At 39.3% G+C, this 18,911-nt stretch overlaps 1 protein-coding gene across 1 annotated transcript in view; it reads right to left on the bottom strand.

The window, feature by feature from the left end:
• Nucleotides 1–1,888: 1,888 nt before the first annotated feature.
• The window catches only part of LOC112542750 (low-density lipoprotein receptor-related protein 2-like), a 58,487-nt gene continuing 41,464 nt past the window's right edge, over nt 1,889–18,911 (bottom strand). The window contains exons 26-33 of the mRNA XM_088147461.1: nt 18,072–18,272; nt 17,054–17,600; nt 12,554–12,682; nt 11,999–12,106; nt 11,365–11,601; nt 5,976–6,513; nt 4,638–4,755; nt 1,889–4,235 (exon numbers count right to left, since the gene is read on the bottom strand). Coding sequence (XP_088003587.1) covers nt 4,191–4,235; nt 4,638–4,755; nt 5,976–6,513; nt 11,365–11,601; nt 11,999–12,106; nt 12,554–12,682; nt 17,054–17,600; nt 18,072–18,272 — 1,923 coding nt within the window. The 3' untranslated portion in view covers nt 1,889–4,190. The remainder of the gene's footprint in view (nt 4,236–4,637; nt 4,756–5,975; nt 6,514–11,364; nt 11,602–11,998; nt 12,107–12,553; nt 12,683–17,053; nt 17,601–18,071; nt 18,273–18,911) is intronic.

Raw genomic sequence — 18,911 nt, 5'->3', positions numbered from 1 at the left:
AGCTCAGCTCAGCTGAAAAATGCACTTTGTACACCACAGGTATAACTCTGTTTCATTCATTACTAAGAATTCTGAGTAAAGTTTTGGTAAAGCAAAACCCTTGTCTTGATAGCAGCTGCCTGCGTTTGAAAGCACCGTGCTTATCATCTGGCAGGAGAGGCAGGGAAAAGGACTGAGGGAGGAAAAAAAAAATCTATAGCTCCGTAAAAATACACATACATTTCAAGTACAAAAATCCCAACTTAAACCTAAACATCTGTAATTAAATCAACTCCTCTAACAGAGAATAGGATTGAGAAAAAGACATGCCAGAAAATCCTGGGGTTGTAGGGTAGGTTAGGGTTAGGGTTAGGGTTTAAGTTTAAAAAAGAAAAAAATGACAATATGAAACCATTTCCGTATTGTGGCCAGGAAAAACACATGGATGCGTCCGTGAAAACACCAAGAGTCAAGGAAGCGCAAGGGAGATTTCATCTACAATACTCCTTGATCAAGGAGAGTTTCTCTTCCTTTTAGGACAGGGAATCCACTGTTAAGTAGCTAAGATGGTGAGGTAGCTTATACTAAGGCTTACGGTCAATGCTTTTTGCTTTTAATGTGACTTATTAGTTTAAACCAGTGTTTCTCAACCTTGGCAAATTTCAGGTATCTGGACTTCAACTCCCAGAATTCCCCAGCCAACATGCCGCTGGGGAATTCTAGGAGTTGAACTCTACATAACGTAATGTTGAGATTGAGAAATACGGGTTTAAACCCTCTCTTACAGAACAAGTGAAAGCAGTCACTTATGTGGGAGTCCTTCAAATATCTGAGGATAGCCCTCTCTTCTCAAGATTAAATATGCTACACCCAACCTGCATTTCTGCTAGGGGTGTAGGTGGATAAGGAGAGGACTACAGTGGTACCTCTAGTTATGAACTTAATCCGTTCCATGACTCTGGTTGCAACTCGAGTTGGTCACAACTCGAGGTAAATTTTCCCATAAGGTTCAATGTAAATACGGTTAATCCGTTCCACCCTACAAATTTGGTCACACCACGAGGCAAATTTCCCCATAAGGTTCAATGTAAATACGGCTAATCCACCCTCTGAATTTGGTCGCACCACGAGGCAAATTTCCCCCATAAGGTTCAATGTAAATACATATGGTTAAACAGTTCTGAAACATATGCATTTTATTTTTAAACCACAAAAACATGAAAATACTCGAGATGGTCGACTTCGCCACCTTGTACTCCAAGGCCAGATCAGTCACACGAATACCACGATCATGCTTTTCTATGATGTCCTTCTTAAGTTCGATCGTCACTTTTTTCTTCAAAGCCTTATTCTTGCCAAGCCTGCTCTGCATTTTCTTTGGAGCCATGCTGACAAGCACACCAAACACCTTCCAAACGCCACAAAACACACCACAAGCCTCACCGAACGTCTCCTTGCTACCGCGATCTCGCCCACAGGAAGCCGCAACCGCGTGGCAGCAGGGAAAATGACTGCGGATCCGGTTCGTAACTCGAAGCGGAGTTCGCAAGTCAAGGTAAATTTTTGGGGCGGGAGCTGGTCGTATCTCAAAAAATTCGTAAGGAGGGGCGTTCGTAACTCGAGGTACCACTGTAATCCTCTTTCAGTTTACTGTCTTTGCCTGAACCAACATTTGCGTTTCTGTCCTAGTGCAGCACTAGTGAGCAAGGTGGGCAGTGGACTATGATGAAGGGAGAAGTGTTAAAACAGCTCTTGCTTGTCCAAATTCTGATAGCAAAACACAGACAAGCTTATGTGTGTTTGAATTACTTTTACATAAACGGACTTCAAACTATCTCAGTATAAAATAATAACATTAATTCTAAGCTATTCATTCAAGCCCAAGTTGAGAGCTTGTTAGCAAGGCAATCAATCAATCAATCGACAATATTAGCATGGGAAATGTACTAAAATTGTAATACCCAACGTAGTGTAATCTAATACCCAGCAAACTAACAAAACATGCTTGAGGAACACGGGATCTTTCTCAGCACAGTGATCGTGAAAACACTCTCTAATCATTCTCGCATATTTCTATGGCTATTTAAGAATGATGAGATTGTTAATATAAACAGTTCCTGCCATATTCTTCTGGCACAGCTACCTCTGTCCCAACATAAGCAAGCCTGGTGGCCCCATGCCAGCAGTTATAAGTCAATAAGGGTGGAAATAAACTTTGGAGCTGCCTTCACCTTTTGAAAACATCTTGCACACAAAAGAAAAGGCAGGCCAGATAATGTTTTATTCCTTCTTCCAATAAAGAATCTTTAATTGGAAAGTGTAAGTTCTTCTAATACATAGTTGTGAACTTTCACAGTCAAAGCCAATTTCATAGGAAAGCTCTTAACACACATTCTCTGAGCATGACATTCCTGCTGCTTTGCTGTGTTCAACACAGTGTGAAGAGCTTGCTTCTGGTATGCTCACCCAAAGTAGACTTGAAACCACTACATGCTTTTGTGCTCCATATGGCTTTTTCTCCTACTCCAGCAATGCTTCATAGTTTCTATCAATTATGTAGTTTGATGCTGCTACAGACAGATAATAAAACTGGAGAGAAAAATCCCGTTCTGCAATGAAGCAATATCTACTCACATTATAAGCTTTGTGAAAATGTGAACCTTTGGGGGAGCGGGGTAAGGAGGATATGACAGCCTCCATGAGAGCCTACCATACATTCACAGAAGGACCTAAATATCACTTTGTTTAGTTTACCTGATGAGTAGAACCTGAAAGCAGGAGAAAGGACTTTCTCACAGGAAGGTTTTTCCCATTAAAAAATCAGAAGGGTGGCTGTTGAGGTGGCAAAAGAAAGTAGAAAGCCACTTGGGAAAGAGAACTGGGATGTGGTGTGATGGCTGGTAATCCACGATGGATCTAAACCAGTGTTTCTCAACCTTGGCAACTTTCAGATGGTGGACTTCAACGTTCAGAATTCTTAGAGCTGCCAAGGTTGAGAAACACTGATCTAAACGGTCTTGGCTGTTGAAGATTGTTATTGGCTTTAGTAAAGAGCAATGCTGCCTGGTGATCCTGAGCTGGCCTGGGCAGTATTCCTCTGATGAAAAGCTGCTATTTCAAGGAAGGGTCTGGGAGCAAGAAGCATGAAGCATTCATTAGTGGAAGAACTGGAAAACCCACCAAAGAATTGAGGACCATCATGAGATAACACTACCCCGTGCAGAAGGCTCTAGGGAGCCAGAAATGAGAAAGGAAGACCATGTTCTACCAGCCAAAAAGTGTTGCTGTCAGCTTTACACACACATACACACAGGGAGACAATATGCTGGCCACTATATTTAGCCTTCTTATTTCTAAATAGAGAAAGGTAGATTAGTTAGAAACACAGCATAATAAAGCCAACAGGACAAAATCCATACCCATACAGGCGGAAAACACCTATGCTGCATACTATTCAGTAGAGGGAGAGAGTCATTTTTCAAAGCATTTGTCCCCCCAAAGCACAAGAAGTTATTAGCCAAATAGAGAATGGAAAGTAGTGACTTCGGTGTAAATATAACTCTTGCCAAGAAATACAATTGCAAACTATGAAAGTAAATGCTCTTTGGTATTTTAATGAAGGGGGGGAAAAACCACGAGAGATGTTTTGCACTGTGCCTTTCATCTGAACTCGTGAATTCATAAAAGCCTGCGACAGAGGGATTAGTAAAGTTTAGTGAGGCTCAGATGCAAGCCATAGTACTCAATGGCTGAATTCTTGGAGGATTGTGAAGTAGTTTGAGACACAGCTTTTACTGTGCATTTGGTTTTTCTTACACATCATATATCATCTTTCCTTTGCAAAACTGGTATATGACTATAGGTATGGTACCATATAGCTGTCAATTGCATAACTCCTGGATCCACGAATGCTGTTTGGCGTCTAGAAGTGACTGCAGTTCATTTCATTGGGTCTCCACACCACTGTAAATCCAGAATCTAACTCACACTATCATAATCCCATTAGCTAGTACCACAGCAGGATTTCTCCATGTTTGCTACTTTCAGCTGGCTTCAAAAATGCTACTTAAAATGAAAACAAACAGGCTGAGTGTTAATACATTGAATTTGACATTAATGAGAAATCCGCATTATGTAGTTCTATGTAATCATCCTTTCTTCCATCTGAAGAAGACAGCATGAGATTTATAGTTAACAGAGTTTATTTTTTCTTACAAATCTGTGCCTGTCCTTGTCTTCAGAGGAGCTGACATTTCCTGTTGAAAACAACAAAATCAGGATTTAAGATTTTATGTTATCATTCCTTGCATGTTTAGATTTTCTTTTCATTTTCAGAGATCCTGCAGCCTGGTTAGATGTTTGCAAGCTCACTTAAGTTCTGAAACCAAGTACAATCTATGGAGAAATACTATCAACTTTGTAAAATAAGATGCAGCTATTTTAGGAGACAAATTGTCCTTTAATCAGTCTCAAAGTCAGTTTCTCCAGGCAAAGAGATGTTGTAATTCTGAGAAGTTCACATCTCAGAACAACTGCACAGAGTTTAAATATCCTAGTATGAAGGGGCTATATAGTTCATTCAAGATTATAGAGAAATCTACCAAGTGTAAGTGCTTGGAACTGAAGTGCAACACAAAAATCTTACTAGAAGTTGTTACCTGGTCTGGGTCATAAGCTACATTGATACAGGTTTCATCTTCAACAAAGTTGTTTCCTTCTGATTCATCATCCTTCTGGTAGATGGCCAGTGTTTTATCTGACCCTGTACTTGATGTCCTTTGAGAAAGATGGCCAGAATTTTAATGTGAGCAACAGTTTAAATGCCAGGCAGTTCTTTTTTTCTTTTCTTTTTTTTAGAGTTGTAATTTTACATTAGTATCATTTACATTACCACATTTCCTTTCCAATATCATGTTGCCTCATTAAGACCACAGTTGTTGGTCAAGACAACTTAATAGTCCTGCATATAGGTCAATATTCCATTCATTCATTCGTTCATTCGTTCATTCGGCTACCCAACTCACAAAATTGTGACTCCAGGTGGCGTACAGCAATAAAAACAGAACTACAATGTCCCCAATAACAAAAACAAAGATCAACAACAGCAAAACACACAATTGAGGCATACCAAGATATACTACACCTCCCAGGACAAGCTTATCTAACATCTTTGGCCAATGCCCCAAGGGGACAGTCAGGTCTTCAAAGTCTTCCTTAAGTCTAACAAGGTTGGGGCCAGCTGAATCTCAGGGGGAAGATAATTCCACAGGGTAGGCACCACAACAGAAAAGCCTTGCAACTTAAGTCTCCTCAGATGACATTGTTTCAAGAAGGGACCTAGAGCATGAATCACACTCAACATGAAGCTAATTTTTTGTTGCCAAAGGTCAACAGTCACCTGAAAATAGAATTCAGCAAGTATACTGACTGGATAGAACTGAGTTTTGAATTAAATAGCATTCAGGGCTTTCAACAGAAGACTTCATGTCTATTTAGCCTTCATACTGTTTAGATAACCTTCAGCCAACTGGGTGGTCTACCTCCAAGTTTATAGTTTCATATCTTTCAGCAGCAAATGCAGTCCTACAGCAAGCATTAGATAAAGATCTAGTGAAGTAAAACTAAAAAATGTAAATAGGAGCAGATGTGAAGAATCTATCAGGCAGGATATACTTGACTAATAGAGCAAGGTAATACAATTTATTTTAAATGCCACCCATCCCAAATTCCTTGCAGAAAAGATGCAGTATAAATGCAGTAAGCATGTACAGGATTATAAAAATAGAGTGAGAAAGTTACAGATAGTAGAATTACACTCTAGTGTCCCACACCAATGGTTGTTAATTCCAACATTTTAGTCCTTCAAAGGGGAAGTACAGAAAAGAGGATACTAATTTCATTATGGATTAGGTAGCAAAGAAGTCCATTGCATTCACCTGTTTTCACCATTGAATATCGGTTACTTTGAAGGGTGGAGAGAGAATAATCAAGCTTACCTTTGGCGTGATTTTTGTTTCCTAAAGTATATAAAGATCCCTGCTGCTCCCAGAGTCAGTAGTAAGACAGCAATGATACTCAAAACAATGGAACCAGCTGTAGACCTTGGTTCCTCTTCTTCACAGTAGTCACCACTATATCCCAACATGCAATTGCACTTTATTCTATGGTTTTCCACAGTACAGTCTCCTCTCATGTTACAAGTCTCACTGTTGCAGGCTTGTGACCCTAAGCCACTTTGCTTGACCCCATGCATTAGAGAAGGCTTTTGCCATTTCCCCGCTGCAGATAGCATAGGTTTCTGTCCTCTTCTTGAAGGAAGGATCTGTGTAGTGGTAGAAGTTGTACTTGTATATACAATAACAGTAGTACTCTTGTATTTTGTCTCTTGCGGTTGTATATGCACCTTTTTGGTGGCAAGTTTCTTAGTGGTGATTTTTATGGGTGCTGGGGTTTTCTTTTCATGAAATGGTTTTGTTTGCAGCAGTGTTGTCCAAGATGGAGTGATGGACTGGGGTTTCTTGACAATATAGTTGCCTGTAAGTAGAGAACATCATTTACATATATCATTTCTGAATATAGCAGGGTCAAGGCTGAGTATTTTGCAGCTGGCCAGAGGTTCTTAACAGAAAGAGTAACTGCAAGCAAGCCTAATTTTTTTCAAAACCTATAGTGTATACTCAAAGGCTACACATAGGGCATTGGGACAGGGACAGGTTAGTTGAAGGACCACCTATCTTCCATGGTTTCTGCCCAGATGGTACATGCCACCTAAGCTGGCATGCTCCAGGTTCTTTCAATTAAACAGTGCCACCTACTGGGACCCAGGAAATGTGCCTTCTTCATGGTGCCCACCCTCTGGAACAAGATCCCGCCTGAAATCTGTTGGATTCCACCGTGATGGTATTCATAAGGTCCTGAAGACCTCGTTGTTCTCCCAGGCATTTGGTTAAGGTGGATGGAACCCCTTGTTGGATGTGATTTTGTCTATGTTTTTGTTTTGAACTACCAAATCCCATCTTGTTTTGTTCTGCATTGTGTTTTTGTTATTATATTATGAGCTGCCTAAAGTCAGTTTGGAGTCAGGTGGCATCTAAATTGAAATAAAGGCTAAGCCATTACATTTTCCTCATCTGCTAAAGATGATGTAGTGCACAGATAAATTTTAAAAACAGGCAATGCTTGCATTTCAGCTAACCCGGCAGTCTGACCCCCAGTTCAGTTGTGATCATGTTTCACTACAATTCATGAATGCAGGCATTTCCTTTTATTCATATTACATCTGCACCACTCTACTGCTTTCTGAAAGAATGCTGGGAACTGCGCTTTTAAATATGGCGCTGAATCCTGGAGATGTTAATCCCTTGTTTACGTGGCTACAGTTTCCAGGAAGAAATGACTAAGTAATTTAAACAAGTCATAGTATTTTAGATTTGACTAACATGCTGTTTCCCCTTCATGGATCACTGCCTTGTTGTGGCAAAGGGGCTTGCATAACTCAGTGAAGCCATGAGCTATACCGTGCAGGGCCACCCAAGACGGACAGGTCATGACAGAGAGTTCTGACAAAATGTGGTCCACTGGAGAAGGAAATGGCAACCCACTCCAGTATCCTTGCCAAGAAAACCCCATGGACAGTGTCAGAAGGCTAAAAGAAGATGAGCCCCTCAGGTCAGAAGGTGTCCAATATGCTACTGGGGAAGTGTGGAGGGCAATTCCAAGTAGCTCCAGAAAGAGTGAAGCGGCTGGGCCAAAGCCGAAAGGACGTTCAGCTGTGGATGTATCTGGAAGCGAAAAGAAGGTCCGATGCTGTAAAGAACAATATTGTATAGGTACCTGGAATGTAAGATCTATGAACCAAGGCAAGCTGGATGTGGTCAAACATGAGATGACAAGATTGAACGTCGACATCTTGGGAATCAGCGAATTGAAATGGACGGGAATGGGTGAATTTAATTCAGGTGACCATTATATCTACTACTGTGGCCAAGAAACCCTTAGAAGAAATGGAGTTCCACTCATAGTCAATAAGAGAGTGGGAAAGGCAGTAATGGGGTACAACCTCAAAAACGACAGAATGATCTCAGTGCGTATCCAAGGCAAACCATTCAACATCACAGTAATCCAAGTCTATGCCCCAACCACTGATGCCAAAGAAGCTGAAGTTGACTGGTTCTATGAAGACCTACAACACCTTCTAGAACTAGCACCAAAAAAAGATGTCCTTTTCATCATAGGGGATTGGAATGCTAAAGTAGGAAGTCAAGGAGTAATCGGAATAACAGGCAAGTTTGGCCTTGGAGCACAAAATGAAGCAGGGCAAAGGCTAATAGAATTCTGTCAAGAGAACAAGCTAGTCATAGCAAACATTCTTTTCCAACACAAGAGACGACTCTACACATGGACATCACCAGATGGTCAATACCGAAACCAGATTGATTACATACTTTGCAGCCAAAGATGGAGCAGCTCTATACAGACAGCAAAAACAAGACCAGGAGCTGACTGTGGCTCAGATCATGAGCTTCTTACTACAAAATTTAGGCTTAAATTGAAGAATGTAGGGAAAACCACTAGACCACTCAGGTATGACTTAGATCATATTCCTTGAGTATACAGTGAAGGTGATGAATAGATTTAGAGGATTAGATTTGGTAGACAGAGTGCCTGAAGAACTATGGACGGAGGTCTGTAACATTGTACAGGAGGCAGCAACTAAAACCAACCCAAGGAAAAAGAAATGCAAGAAAGCAAAATGGCTGTCTGATGAGGCATTACAAATAGCTGTGGAAAGAAGGAATGTGAAAAGCAAGGGTGAAAGGGAAAGATATAAGCAACTGAATGCAGATTTCCAGAGAATAGCAAGGAGAGATAAGAAGGCCTTCTTAAATGAACAATGCAAAGAAATTGAGGAAAACAATAGAATGGGGAAGTCTAGAGATCTCTTCAAGAAAATTGGAGATATCAAAGGAACGTTTAGTGCAAAGATGGGCATGATAAAGGACAAAAAAGGCAGGGACCTAACAGAAGCAGAAGAGATTAAGAAGAGGTGGCAAGAATACACAGAAGAACTATACAAGAAAGATCTTAATGTCCCTGATGTCCATGCTGGTGTGGTCACTGACCTTGAGCCAGACATCCTAGAGAGTGAAGTCAAGTGGGCCTTAGGAAGCATTGCTAACAACAAAGCTAGTGGAGATGACAGTATTCCAGGAAGCATTGCTAACAACAAAGCTAGTGGAGATGACAGTATTCCAGCTGAGTTATTTAAAATACTAAAAGATGATGGTGTTAAAGTGCTGCACTCAATATGCCAGCAAGTTTGGAAAACGCAACAGTGGCCACGGGATTGGAAAAGGTCAGTTTATGTTCCAATTCCAAAGAAGGGCAATGCCAAAGAATGCTCAAACTATCGCACAATTGCACTCATTTCACATGCTAGCAAGGTTATGCTCAAAATCCTACAAGCTAGGCTTCAGCAGTACATGAACCGAGAACTACCGGATGTACACGCTGGGTTTCGAAGAGGCAGAGGAACTAGAGATCAAATTGCCAACATTTGCTGGATCATGGAGAAAGCACGAGAGTTCCAGAAAAACATCTACTTCTGCTTCATTGACTATGCAAAAGCCTTTGATTGTGTGGATCACAACAAACTGTGGCAAATTCTTAAAGAGATGGGGGTACCAGACCATCTTACCTGTCTCCTGAGAAATCTGTATGCGGGCCAGGAAGCAACAGTTAGAACCAGTCACGGAACAACCGATTGGTTCAAAATAGGGAAAGGAGTACGACAAGGCTGTATACTGTCACCCTGCTTATTTAACCTATACGCAGAGAACATCATGAGAAATGCCAGGCTGGAAGAATCACAAGCCGGAATTAAGATTGCAGGGAGAATCATCAATAACCTAAGATATGCAGACGATACCACCCTAATGGCAGAAAGTGAAGAAGAACTAAAGAGCCTCTTGATGAGGGTGAAAGAGGAGAGTGCGAAAGCTGGCTTGAAATTCAACATTAAAAAAACTAAGATCATAGCATCTAGACCCATCAATTCCTGGCAAATAGAAGGAGTAGAAATGGAAGCAGTAACAGACTTCATTTATTTGGGCTCCAAGATCACCGCAGACGGAGACTGCAGCCATGAAATTAAAAGACGCTTGCTCCTTGGGAGGAAAGCTATGGCAAACCTAGATAGCATGTTAAAAAGCAGAGGCGTCACCTTGCCAACAAAGATCCGCATAGTCAAAGCTATGGTTTTTCCAGTTGTAATGTATGGCTGTGAGAGCTGGACCATAAAGAAGGCTGAGCGCCGAAGAATTGATGCCTTTGAACTGTGGTGCTGGAGAAGACTCTTAAGAGTCCCCTGGACTGCTAGGAGGTCAAACCAGTCAATCTTAAAGGAAATCAACCCTGATTGTTCATTGGAAGGACTGATAATGAAGCTCAAGCTCAGATACTTTGGTCACCTAATGCGAAGAGAGGAGTCTTTGGAAAAGACTCTGATGCTGGGAAAGATTGAAGGCAAAAGGAGAAGAGGACGGCAGAGGATGAGATGGTTAGATAGCATCACTGAAGCAATGAGCATGAAACTGAGCAAACTCAGGGAGGCAGGGAAGGACAGGAAGGCCTGGCGCAATATGGTTCATGGGGTCACAAAGAGTTGGACACGACTTAACGACTGAACAAACATGCTGTTTCAGCCATCTGATAGCAAAACAAAATAAAGCAACTTGAACTGGGAAGTTTGATAGGCGATTCAAAAATCCGATGTGCAAATCCCCTATTATTTTCTGAATAACCACAGCTACCTAGAAACTACAGCTATTTGAAGCAGGCTATTTTTGGAAATATCCATTAATTTCCCAAGCAAATCTTGTAGTAAGTGCACATGTCTAGCATGAATATCCTTCTCTTGCTTTTACTTTTTTTAAAAAAAATATTGTTTCATTATATCATTATAAAACACAAGTAGTACATTATATTGTTTGGGTACAGTTGTATTTATACAGTGTTGATTAGAAAATATTAACACTTGGATGCTTTAGGTAACTTAAACCTTTAAAGATAAAGAAGAAAAGGAGTTATGAACTCTGATTTCTAAAATGTTAATGTTGATAAGCATAAAGTTGCTTAAATTTTACATCTAGAGCTGAGTGTAGCATTTGCTTTATACTAGGAAAGCACCTTATTTCAGTAAACACAAGCAGCATATCCAAATTCAGAAGTTTATAAAAAGGGAAAGCCTTTGTGTTAAGTAAACAGTTGATCTCAACTCTTTTAAAAAGCCATTTTAACAACAGCTACCTATCCTTCAGGTTTTAATGGTCTGTTTCCCAAGCATTCATTTCTCTGATTATTTAAATGCAAGATTTCAGTACTTACAATTCAACTCATCAGATCCATCAATACAATCAATGCTACCATCACAGACTTGTCCTTCTACAATACAGTAGCTGTTATCCAAGCAGGCTTGAAATGGCTCTGAGCATTTTATGGCTTTGATACACACAGTATCACGTTCTAAAATATACCCAGTGGTGCACCGGCAGCTTCGTCCTTGCGGAATTGGTAAACAGATCTGACTACATCCCCCATTCTTTTCTGAACAACCATTTCTACCTAGAAACCAGAAGACAAAAATTAATTGCTTCAGTTCTATCTCCCATGCATAATATGATGGATTAAGGAAGCATCTACTTGTCAACCTGGCTGGGATGCTGTATTTCTGGCACCATCTCACCAATTTCAACAACTAGAATAAGTCAATATAAGATAGGCACTCACCATTTTTCCAGAAGGTCTCACTTAGCCTGTGCTTAGAGGGGAAGAGACGTTCTCAATAAAAACAGTGGCTGACATGTCCTTGTCCAGGATAGATGCTTAGAGAACATCCCACTTTTGGCATGCTTAAAGCTTGTACTATGTGTTATACCAAAAGGGTACCAATGAATCATGTTATTGTTCAGTATAGTCCAGGCATCCCCCTATGACCCCTCACAGCTATAATGAACTTTACCTTGTTGGTTTAGTTTGCTGTAGGTCTTTATATCCACAAGTTTCTGATTTATTTGAAACCACCAGTTTTCTGCCACTTCCAGCTGACTATGCCACACCTTTGTTGCACCTGTTAGGAATAAAGTTAAGCAGACTTGGAGAAAATCTTTTACTACTACACAGGAAATCACCACTAATTTACAAGATACTACATAACACTAGAATTCTCAATTTTGCCAGTGACTAGAACCTGTTAATTACTGATTCAGCTGGAACACAATATACAATAAAATATAATAGTCTAATAATTAGACTAAGCACGGCATGAACTCTTGCCAATAATGTATTAATACAGGTTGAAGGCAGGTTCTGAATCTGAACTTACAAAATATTTGTAGTGCAAGTATTGACTTAAAAACTTGACATCTGGTTCCCTTAATTGTATGGTATGTCACTGTTCAGAGTCAGGGTAGATGACACAAGTGACACACCATTTAATATATTATGATCTGTGACACAGAGCTTCCCTTTTCCTTCAGAATATCCCATAAGAGTTGTGTAGCTCAAGCCTGCTTACGGTTGTGTGCTGCTGTTGTCCAGAATATCATTCCATCCCCAACTGTGAAGAGCATAAGGCCATGCAGTCCTCTCTGAACAAGTCTGTACTGGGAACCATCTAGACAAATGCTTTCCACGGTACCTTTTGCTACAGGAAAAAAGAAACCCTATTGTTTCTTAGCACTAAGAGTAAAAATATTGGTGAGATTCATCCCATGTGGCATGTCTCTATTACATGGTTTTACATATTGTCCATTTCATTGGGACTCTAGGAGGTTCATAAAATGGAAAAAATACAAACAGTAAAAACAGGAGCAAACAACAACTTTCTATCTAATAAGCAGCCTGCACATCATTAATCCTTGACCATTTGATGGAATAGCCCACTCTTAAGCAATCTGCAAAACGTGAAGAGGCTCGGGAGACAAGATGTCTCAGAACATGGGTACAACTACAGAGAATATTGGGGTCTCACAGATCCTCAGGGAAATTCTTCCTGGCCAATTTCTTGTAGGTCTTCTCTCAACTTTGTATGATCTGTCAGGGTATAAGTTGTTGTGTAAACCAGGAGTAAAATTAGAGGGGGAAAGGCAATTTAATTAGACAGTTTTTCATTTCATTACTGATTTTATATGTCTATCACTGCTAAGCACCAGTACCTAGATTAACACAAAGGGCATTTGGTGTTTACTCCACCGTGCTTATGAGTATTAGCAAAATACTTCTTTAATGTTTTATTCTGAAGTCAATCCAAGTTCAGAATATGATGGGTCTAAAGTTCTGGAGATTAACCTACAACAGTAATTATAGTGGCTTAACTATTGCAATGGCAAGTTGTATAATAGGTTAAATTGCCACACTGTCTGGTTGCTCATTTGCCAGAATGGGCAGACTATTGTTTGGGGAGGGCAGAAATGGATGGCATCACCCTCTATTAATCCCACACTCACCTTCAAAGCAAGCTCAGGGTACATTTCTGTGTTCCCCAATTCCAAAGTATACTTTCCCCTCTTCCGTAGAGTGCTCTTGTCTTTTTGGACTACAGCACTTCAGTTGGTTGTAGGCTAATCTCAGTAGTTCATTGGCTACTTTGCAGAGGAAGGACCACCCCTTCAACTGAGCCAATGGTTACAATGGTTTTATACTGCCTTTTTTCAGTGTTGCTGAAAAAACCTAGTGGCTAATATTTTTGCTTAGCACAGAGAAGGTTGCCAGTTCAAAACCTAATAGAATTTTAAAACAAGTTCCAGGTTTTTCAAAAATAAATCTAGGGACTTACCATTTTATCAGCCATCACAAGTTTTTGGCGCTAGCATTTAAGGCCCTGGGGTTTGCCTTTCCTCACTACCTGTCCCAGCTCCTGTTGTGGTATGATCCTATTTATACAACACAATCAGCAGGACAGGGACTTATTTCCATTCCCTTTATGTGTGCTGCTTCTCATTTGCATGCATTTCAGTTATGGAGTTCTCTTCCTACCTACTGTGGCTGCACATATTTTCGGATGCATTTAAGAAGGATTTCAAAACCTATTCAGGCAGATATGGCTATCTGACTATAAATCTTATTAATAAGTTAGATGGCTAGTAGATTTAGGATTTTATAATTGTATAGTTTTATTTTCATTGTGATTGTAACTATACTACATATTGATCTTATTCTATTTATGTAACTTTAATTGCTGTTTTTTTGTTGTGGTTGGATCATGTTCTGATGGGGCACATATTAGAATTTTTGTAGAAGGGTTCCCCCCTCCCTCCAGTTCCTAGATATCCCATTGGGAACTTAATAAAACAAAAGCAGGGGGCAAAGTAGCTACTCATGAAAAGAAAAATCATAATTTAAAAAAAAAGTTTAAAAAATCATAATTTTCTGTTGGGTTTTGAACTGGCAACCTTCTTTATATTAAGCAAAGGTCTTAATCACTATGCTATTTCTGCAGTGCTGATAAAAGAAGGTATAGAAACATTAGAATACCTGTTGTTTATTAAGCTGATTACAACACAAAGTGCCTGTATTGTTTTTAGAAGATGACCTTGAGAAATATTATAACAATATGGAGGCATGGCTCCTAGAGTAATTAGTTGGAATGTAAATGAATTCAGGTTAAAAAAGGAGCTTAACTTTTTGTATTTATGTATGTGTCCATGTCTGTTTACATACACACAATACACATATATCTACCTATACATGGACACATAAAAGTATACATATCCAGGAAGATCTGACCACTTGGCAATTGCTTTTTGGGAATAGCAGAACCAGGGTGGGTATAGGAGCAAGGGAAATGTCCAATGGGAGGTTGTCATAGCTTATAATCTGAACTGAATAGCTTGTAATCTATCGTCTCAGTCTGGACAAGTTTTTCTTAATCCAGTTTAGAGTCAAGCCAGTGCAAGCACAAGTGAGGAGCAGTTTAAACAGTAAGTATAGATATGCCCACAGATTTTTCAAGCATGAGAACGGGATAGATGGGATAGATTTTGAACTTCCATGTAAAGTAAACTGATAGTATCTAAAAGCAAGCTAGATTATTGGTTTATAAGAAAACAAAGTAGATGGGAAAGCAAAGTTAAATTGGAATGCTTTATAGCAAATAAAGAATAAGAGCTATATAGGTACAAGCTGGCTGGGTTATTAGTAGCTCTCACAAGTTCTGTAAAAGCAAAGAGAGCTGCAGTGTAAGATCCACAATACAGTTGCAAAACTTGATTTTCCTTTTAGGCAACAAGATGAATGGGAAAACTTAGGTGCCTGAATTTGGAAAGAGGCCTAAATTCTGCTTCCCTCCTATTCCTGGCAAATTTGATGAATCTTAGCAGATGACTAACAAAAGGAAATTATTTAAAATACATTTGTTCTAATTTGCATTGATTCAAAAATCCTAATGTGAAGCAGAAATGTAATAGTAGTTCAATCAGAACATGTGCTAGTCTAGAGATTTCCTGGGAAGAAATGGCGAACTGAAGATGACTCCACAAAAAGTGGAGCTGATGACTGCAGCAGAATGAAGAGTTGGCAAGTAGAGTGTCCCTTCAATAATTTCTCTCCAGACAAGAGGACTTGAGATCACCCACAAGTGCTCCAGACAGCTGCTCCTCATGAGGAGACTGCAAGACAATGATCTCCAATGGGTTTAGAGCTCTGGGAGATGAGGGAATAGATATTTTGCTCAAACTGCAGTCAGCGCCTTTGAAAGGACACTAAGTTTGCATACTTCATTTCTAATCACTTTCAGAAATTGCTTGTTAACTGCTTTTCAGCATTTAGGAACTTTTTGATCAACAAGTTTTACAGCAGTGAGTAAATTTCCTTCAATCCTTAGCAAAATATGTTTTAATTACAAGTTTAAGAACTTGTTTAAAAAATTTTTTGGAATAAACAGCGAAAGAGTCATTAAAATTTTGATTTTAGAAAGTTACAAATGGACTAAGGGTCCAGATAAATTTGAAATAAGATTTGGAATTAATAAAGTCCTGTGAAACAATGCTTTTATTTTGAATTCTTTTAAAAAAAAAAAGGATGGGACTTTGAAGGTTGGATACCAGAGGCAACTAGAAGGAACTAAACTACAATTAAAGAAGAATGCTTAAATTTGATTTACAATTACAGAATGAAGCAAAATATTTTAACATTGGACATACTGAAGAATATTTTTGAACAATGGATCCAGAAGTTAATTTTAATAGCATCCATTTCTATAAATAGATTGTGTCTAAAACATGTTATGGAAGAGAAACAAGTTCTACCTGACAAAATTGAGACTGAGTTGAAAGTGGATTTAAAAATGACAGGCTACAAGAACAACATGGAAAAAGATACTACACTGGACATAGAAAAGAAACCGGCTGATGTCTTAATAATTAAAAGGGATATACAAATGACAAACCAAGAGAGTGACCTGGATAATTATCCAATATTGGATTTATAAAAGAGGCCTGTAAAGTTTTGAAGAATTTTGTGAGACGGGACAAAGAAAAAATGAAAAGAAATCAAGTTCTACAACATTATTTGAAGGGACTAAAGATCAAGATTGTTAGAAGTAAAAAAAAAAAAAGGAATATATAGTTGGTTTATTTGATCAAGGCTAAAATAGAAATGACATCGGGACTGAATTTGCTGACATAGGAATGAAATGACAAAATTTTATGGATTTGTTTATAGCTAAGAGATGGGAAGAAGAGATCATTTGCTGAATTTTAAGAGTAAAAATTGTTTATACTTGCGATGAAGATGGGAAGTCACTTCTTTATATATTTCTTTTCTTTTTCTTTACTATATTCTTATTTTTTCTTTCATTTCTATTTTTCTATTTTTTCTTTTCTGTACCTTCTACTTTTTTTTATTGTTTTAGTTTTTTTCAGTTTGTATTAGTTTTTACTGTTGTAATTATAATTCTTAATACAATTACTATAGAAAAAGAACATATGCTAGACTAGGAACATGGCCAACTCTTTCATATGCTAGGAAAGGTAAGCTGAACCCAAAGAATTTGATCAACACATGTTAAACTGCTAACCTTGGTCAGCCCAATAGAGCCGGGTGCCAGCATCCACTATTGTTAAACCAACAGGAACCTGGGATCTCTTCCAGAGTATCCTCCGCCTACTCCCATCCATAGAAGCACATTCTATCCTGGGATCAGGTGTGCCATGTTCACCAGCTAAATCCACAATGCACATAGATGCAGCTGGGGGATGCAATACCACGGTGGTTGGGTGGTAAAGACCATCACTAATTACCACATGTGTATATTTGCCTTCTGATGCTGCCACTTGGACAGATGGATGTTTATTGTCAATCCAATAGATGTTGGCACTCAACCAATCAAGTGCAAGTGATATCACAGTACCCTCAACTGGCAGAATCTTCTTCAAAGAAGCTCTTCCAGAATCCTTAATAGCCAGGACTTTTATGAAGCCATCATCAAACTCTGAGAAGTATAATGCAGCGCTGCGTATGGAGTAGTCTACAGCTGTCAGATGAGTAACATTGATCAAGGGGAGAGTGTTGTGCTCAGGAAGAGGCACCTGCCCAGCTGTGGAACGCAGTTTTTTCAGGTAGACCTAGAGTTCAATAGAAACAACATTTATTATAACTTCAGCTTACAAGTGGCCATATCATTAAGCAATCGACCCTAAGACAATTCTATCATAGCACAAGCCTAAGACCGTTGAAGCTGATACAGCTTTTGCTACCATTTATGATGCTAAATGAAAACGCTGTGTAACAGTTTCCATTTATCTCTGTAACATTTGATTACTGGGGCTAAACTATCACTTTCCAACAGAATTTCAATAACATGTAAAAAAAAAAATGACTAATCGACTAACTCACTCCTTTTGAGAAATGTAAAAAAAATATATTTCAGGAGAGCTCTGGACAAATTAAAATGTAGTCAACAGCTTTTACTTATTACTAAGGAAAATTCATGTGGAAACCCCTTTGTTGTGCCACCCAGTTAGAAGCTATGAGAACATTTCATTTGGACAACTGGGTTGCGGCTGTTCTGTTTATTATCCAGTTGAAAACAATACCTGTGTAACAGCTGTCTGTGCAGTCAGTAACATGAATGCTGACTCCTTTAATGGAATGCAGGTCTTTCCATCACTTGAAAGCACAAGTTCAAGTGGGCAAAAGCAGCTTCCTCTTCTGTTGGGGCTTAAGAGGCACAAATACGAACAGCCATTTCCTACACATGGATTAGGGGCTGCTGGCTGCAGAACTTCATGTATCACCTGAAAACCAAATTTCAAGAGTGTGAGAATGTTACACTAGGAGTTTCAGGGCATCTCTATTATGCATTTTATATGTTCCTCTTCAAAAAGTATTAAAAGGAATACACACTGTGCATATCATATCAATGGGACCTGTAAAGCTAGGCCAATTTGCACTAGGTTGATAAAACTAGTCAGATACTTTGGTCATCTAATGCGAAGAGAGGAGTCTTTGGAAAAGACCCTGATGCTGGGAAAGATTGAAGGCAAAAGGAGAAGAGGACGGCAGAGGATGAGATGGTTAGATAGCATCACTGAAGCAATGAGCATGAAACTGAGCAAACTCAGGGAGGCAGTGAAGGACAGGAAGGCCTGGCGCAATATGGTTCATGGGGTCACGAAGAGTCGGACACGACTTAACGACTGAACAACAACAACAACAACAATAAAACTAGGAAGAGGGTTGGTCTTATCTAGAGTTTTGCTCTACTTCACATGTTAATTCCTATGGAAGGGGAGTTCTCATAAGTTTACTTTTCATATGCCGGTTGACAAACTTAAGGACCAACCTAAGATCAGCACAAAGGTTACATCCAAGAATTGATTAAGCTTTCTTACTCTGCAAGAAGTAACACAATGGCTAAAGTTTACTGTCATATT

This window comes from Python bivittatus, unplaced genomic scaffold, assembly GCF_059951505.1.
Source record: "Python bivittatus isolate LINGU-HERP-01145 unplaced genomic scaffold, Pbiv_v1 ctg000520_np1212, whole genome shotgun sequence".
NCBI lineage: Eukaryota > Metazoa > Chordata > Lepidosauria > Squamata > Pythonidae > Python > Python bivittatus.
Note: the sequence above shows the minus strand (reverse complement) of the source record. Positions and strands in the feature narration are given on the sequence as shown.